We start from the raw sequence: 6,000 nt of genomic DNA, 5'->3' as shown, positions 1-6,000 counted from the left end.
CAAAAGTAACAAATACATACAAATAAAGACTTTCCAAAACTTTCCCCTCATCACCTCCTGAGACATTTCCTGAGACTCTTTAGGGACGGAAACAACTGTAATAAACAATGTGACACCATAATAAACAAAGAAATGTCACGTAAATAAGATCAATTGAGGACATTTTTTCAGCAGAATTAGATATTTTTGATTGGATAGTTAGCATTTTATTATAAACACAGTTTTAGACCTCTTTAACTTCATTGTTATTATTATTTTCTTCCTGTATTTTTAACTTTAGTTATTCTCTTTAGTTACAGTTCTACCTTTTCTACCTGCAGATAAACACCTTGCAGTTAAGTTTTTACTTTGGCCAGAGGAGGAGGAGCAGGAGGTGGAGGAGGAGCAGCAAGAGGAGGAGGGACAGTGTGTGGACACCACACAGTCATGTACGGCCAGTAGGAGGGGCCATGGGCTGAGGTGTTTGAGAAGGTGATGCCGTAAAAGCGGCCAGTGTGTCGCAAACCAGGTGTTCCTGGCTGGGGGAAGGTGATGTCGTAAAGCGGACAGGGGTAGGGAGGGGTGAGAAGGGGTGAGGACAGGAGGGAGGGAGGGAGGAGGAAGGAGCGACGGGAGGAGGAGGGGGGGAGGTGACTAGCGAGCGGCTGCGTTTCAGACTCAGCGAGAGGATCATGGCGGATGGCCCCAGGTGTAAGCGCAGGAAACAGGCGAACCCGAAGAGGAGCAGCGGTAAGTGGAACTCCGCCGTAACCGCCGCTGAGCGGTCCGGCCCGGCTGCCGGGGAGCTTTTTGCCTCGGTCAACTCCTTGTGGAGACTTTTTGGAGTGAGTTAGAGCGCGTTTCGGGGAGTTTTGTGGGAGTGTTGGTGCGTTCACGTCCCAGTGTAGTGGTGTACCGTTATACCTGGCTGGCGGCTCGCTCTCCGCCTAGCGGTGCATGGGGCCGCCTGACTTAGTGGACCGTTATCCGGCTATAATAAGAAACCGATGAGCGCGTCATGCTCGTTTGTGTTTTCTACCCTATTACACTTTTCCCCCCGTCTTTGTTTCTTTACTTTTGTGCCACTTTCCCACCCTCAGCAACTGTTGGCGGCAGGATGCGGGGCTTTCTCATAACAACGTGGCCCGTTGAGCGCAGTTTTGTAGTTCAGTGGATGAAATCTTTCAGGGCGAGGTTGTTTCGGGATTTACTTTCGTGCTAACTTGCTGCTCGCTCGGCCCCGAACGGTTCGGTTGCCCGCTGTTGTTCGGACTACATCAACTTTGGCGGCTTGTTTGGACGATTTGACGGCGAATCGCGCCGTTGATGCGAGAAGCGCTGGATATTGTGTATGGGGTTTGGTCGTGCTCACTTCTCCTGGTGATGGCAAAGAGATAGGATGTTTATTTTATCTCCGCTGCACCCCTCCCTTGCCGCAACGGCAACGGCACATGTTCCCCTCGTTAAGGTAAGACTGGGAAATGTATTGTATATTATCGTAAAGTGGATTCAGCACACTTACTTTCACGCTTGCTCGCGTTTCCTTTTTTTATCTGCACCAGTTCGCCTTCATAAACCTGCCGTATTTTGTTCCTCGGCGTGGTTTTTGTTGTTGAAACCGTTGCAAACTGCTCCCTTTGCACGTGCTCGACTGTTGCTTCTTGCACCTGTGTTGTCGGGCTTGAAATACTCCAAATACTGCGTATGCTTTTCACTTAATGGTACTCGTTCATGTACTAGTCCTATAATGTCACACAGGCTACGAGCAGTTTATTTCTATAATAGAGGTTTTCAGTGTGTTGTGCTACTTCCCCACTCATTTAGACGAATTTGGAGTCCACCTGTTATCATTTAAACTGTATTAAAACGCAGGCTGGTGCAATACCTTTAAATTCAGGCGAATTTTGAGAGGAGCAGTCCCTCATTGGACGGTTTCTTACCTGTACTCCCCTCTCTCATCGTATCTACCAATTAAAAAGAAGTAAACCACATATCCAGTATTATACGGACGGACACCGTTATCAGGTTCGGTGTGTGAGCCGAGGGGCAGGAAAGCACCTTTTCTTTTTTCCTCCTCCTGCTGGTGACGACACGACGGTGACTCTGCGCGTCCGTACAGGAGCCACCATCATCATCACCACCACCACCACCACCATCATCATCATCATCGTCATGTTTACCTGAACGCGGATAACGGGGGCTGTGGAGAAATGGCCTGGACATAAACACAAATAATAATAAAACACCTGCGGCTCTCGAACAGGATCTGCTCGTCGTTGTTTTTGTTTTTTTTGTGAGTGTGTAAAGTCTCCGCGTCGCGTGGAGCCCGGAAAACCCGCTCCAAATGTCAACTTGTGCAGGTAGAGAGATGATTTTTGTAGTTCTTCTTCTCCTCTCTCCTCTCCTCTCCTCTCCTCCACCGTTCACCCACGCCAGCTTCGCATGGATGCTCTCATCCTCCCCTCCATTCTCGCGGGATTTATCCGCACGCATTTCTGACCCACTTGTGCATGTTTTTATCATCTTTCGTGTATATATTTTTGGTTTAATGTTGGCTCGTTTGGTTGAGTGCACCCTGCAGCTGCGTGTGTGTGTGTGTGTGTGAGCCCAGGAAAACGAGCGCTGCGTGAGGCGCTTATTCCCTCTGTTATTCCCACCCTGCCTGCGCATTAACAGCGTCAAACCCCCCTGGTTTCCATCTATTGTGTTGCGGTAAATCGTTATAGAATTTCCTGAGCGCTGTGTGCGCGGAAGGGAATGGCGATGAGAAGCATCACTGCAGTGAAGTGAAGGCGGGGTTGCTGCTGTTTCTCCTCCGGACTGGAGACGAGCAGGTCCAGCCAGGTACACACGCAAGGTGATGCAACACCTATGAAGGTGCATTTACATCCATTTAGCCGTGTTTTTCTTACTGTGTGGGACGCAAACACCTCATGATGCACCTTATTTAAGAAGAAAATAGCAATAAATGATATCACTATGCAGAAATAAACGTGATTCAGTGCGAACAGCTGATCTGCGTGTCCCTTTCAACCTGCCTCACTTTCGACTAGTGACGCATTTAATGAATATTTCCGTCATCTGTTATTCTTACGATGATCTTCATGATCAAGCAAGCAGTCGTTTGGTCCATAAAATGACAGAAAATAATGAAAAAACTGAGGTCCAATCCAAAGAAATTCACATTTTCTTCTTATTTTGTTTGGCAGGGATCTCACACTCAAATTTTGTCAGTCAAAAGAAAGAAAAGTGCAACTTTTTGAGGAAAAAGACATCAAAATGATAATATATATGATGATATTTCACATCATTTCAGAATAAAAGTGTTTGTTTTGATGTGGGACGATACACAGGTCACAATGTAAAGCAAAATGTGTATATTAATAATCAAAATAGAGAAATAACTTTATTTATCATGTGATATTAAGTGGTGGGCCACATGAAATTGACCATGAGTTTAAAGTATATTCACTTTAGGGCTGCCATTAAACTACGTGTTTTTTTTCAATAATTAAAACAAGCGTTCTGATTTTTCAGCTTCTTAAATGTGAATATTTTCTGGTTTCATTGCTCTGGTTTGCGGATTAAACGAGACGTCTGAGAACGTCACCATTTCCAGGTTTGGGAAACACAGACTAAACGATTACTTGAACCGACAGATTAATTGACAATAGGAATAATCGTTAGTTGCCGCTCTCACTAATTTAGTAATCAGTCAGTATTTGCAGCCCATACTGCAGAGCATTATACACTCTTTTAAAAAAATGCTGATTGTAGTCAGATTTTTGAAGCAGTTAGTCAAGGTTTCAAACTTCTTTTATGGACTGAAAACAACAAACACTTGTTAAACAGAGGTAACACGGTCACAGTGATGACCAGTCTTTGTTCGAGAGGTTCTTTGACATTATGTCAGCATGTATTGTTATTTAATTCTTGCCCAACCCTATTCAGACCTGTACTCTTTTTTTTTTAAACACAGTTTTCCTCCATGTGATGCAAACCACTCGACCTCTTTGAATGACAAAAGAAGCTCATGCATGTGCCAAACATGAGCCTGTGCTAATGCACCGTGACCACCACTATCAGTGTCACAAATGCTTTAATTAGTGCTCAATTCACATACAAATGTCCTTAATTTTATTAATTACATATACATATGTATGTATGTATATATATATATATATATATACACATATCATGTAAACATGCTCAAGATGACAAATTTCTTGTTTTGACAGACACTAATTTGTTGTTGTATTAAAAAACGACAACAACGACAAACAGAACCAGACATAGTTTTCCATTATTATCGTTATTGCTTAAAAAACGTTACTGCCTGCACAACACAAACACCGAGCCGCAGTTAGCTCCAGAGCTAATGAGCTGCTACAGTCCCAGGGACATATTTCCTGACCTCACTTGAGAGTTTTCTTGTTTGTTATGGATTAGAGCTGTAAGTAATGATTATTTTCATTATCAGTTTCTCTAATGACTGTGTGCTGTAAGTAATCCCTTTGTGGAGTTTAGGATAATCTGACATCCTTTCTGGTGCGAGGCAAAGTTTCAGGGCTGAAGATTAATGCGTTTTAAAGATAAACGTTGTTTGTGTTCTTGCGTTACACCAGTGAGGAGAACATGAAATAATACACCGGGATGTGAGCAACAGCTCAGACTTGGATTTGTCATTTGACATTTTTTTTTTGACACGTGAGCATCTCTGACAGTCAGGTGTCAACATCCATCTCTTCAAACACATCAACCCTCGTGCCGTGGAGTCGTTTCCTGTAGTTCGAGCTCATTCTTAATGAGTCACATTGGAGTTTGTTTTTCATTTTCTGGCGTCGCCGCGCCGTTAGCCCGTGCAACTCAAACTGAAACAAAGTTACTGCTCGCCCGCCACACACACACACACACACACACACACACTCTAACCTGCCTGGTATTAATGATAGTTGACAGTTAGTTGGCCTCGCTCTCCTTACTTATAGAGATGATTTCCCACTGGGCAGCAACTGTAAACATGCCAGTATAAAAGCGTAGCAAATGAGTGTCATCTGGTTATTGGCCTGCAGAGATGCCCCGAAAGCTTTCACTTCTCCCCCGACTTGTTTTTTTGTTGCATAAATTAAACATTAAATTGAAGCTGTAGGGACTTTAAGTTGTTTTCTGAAAGCCTTCAAATCTTATTCGATGAACTCCTCTTTGTACGCTTCAGTGTGTTTCCGCCGTCTTTTGTGTGACGTGTCCCGGCTTTGAATGACTCACGTCTCTGTATCTTCTCTAAACACGAGGCCATCGGCGCGTTATGCGCTTTGACAGTAGAGGTCGACCTGTAGGAGTTTTTCTATGATTTATACTCGTGCCGGTCTTCCGATGACGTTGATGCGTTTGGACTGAAATGTTTGGCTGATTTTCTTGTCTTCTCCCCGTTTATCTGATAAAATATGACCGTGAAATCATTGCAAATGATAAATACAATGGTTTTAATTAACTTAAATAAACAGTTATTATACAGCAGGGACACACAGTACATTATGTGTATCAAAAAGCTCAACTTTGGCCCATAAACCACGTGTAAACATGCAGAAATAATACTCAGTGTCTTCAGTTTGCACATTAATGTATTAAATTACTAAATACTTATTACTAAGGAGTCTGCTCGCAGCAGCATCCCTCTGCCTCTTCGCCATGTTTATGTCTGTATGTGACGTCGTAGGACGAAAATAGAACAAATTCTAGCGCGCTGGACTTCTTGTCCGGGTGTCCCAGACGCCAAATCTCTGTTCTTCAATTACGTGACACTACACTACGTTCATAACTAAGTTTACAGCGACCGAATCGCATGGAAATGGACCTGGAAGTGCAGCCGTAACTCACGGTTCCACCACAGACGACGACTCCCGGTGTTGTGGAGGACGAGCTGAGGGTGAGCAGCAGCGTGTGTGATACATACAGTCAAAAAGCAAACAGTCAGTGGTCCTTGTGTGTCAGGCGTCAGTTTGCTGCTGCTTTGTCATCCAA

General features: G+C 44.0%; 1 protein-coding gene across 2 annotated transcripts in view; it reads left to right on the top strand.

The window, feature by feature from the left end:
* Window positions 1–623: 623 nt before the first annotated feature.
* Window positions 624–6,000, top strand: part of zeb1a (zinc finger E-box binding homeobox 1a) — a 54,772-nt gene continuing 49,395 nt past the window's right edge. Inside the window, exon 1 of one of the 2 annotated variants that reach the window (XM_044030211.1) lies at window positions 624–729. In XM_044030211.1, the coding sequence (XP_043886146.1) occupies window positions 672–729 (58 nt within the window). In that variant the 5' untranslated portion in view covers window positions 624–671. Of the gene's footprint in view, window positions 730–1,996; window positions 2,340–6,000 lie in introns of those variants that run through there. The other variant, XM_044030229.1, reaches the window with a different exon arrangement.

Source organism: Solea senegalensis, linkage group LG1 (assembly GCF_019176455.1).
Source record: "Solea senegalensis isolate Sse05_10M linkage group LG1, IFAPA_SoseM_1, whole genome shotgun sequence".
NCBI classification, from domain to species: Eukaryota; Metazoa; Chordata; class Actinopteri; order Pleuronectiformes; family Soleidae; genus Solea; species Solea senegalensis.
Note: the sequence above shows the minus strand (reverse complement) of the source record. Positions and strands in the feature narration are given on the sequence as shown.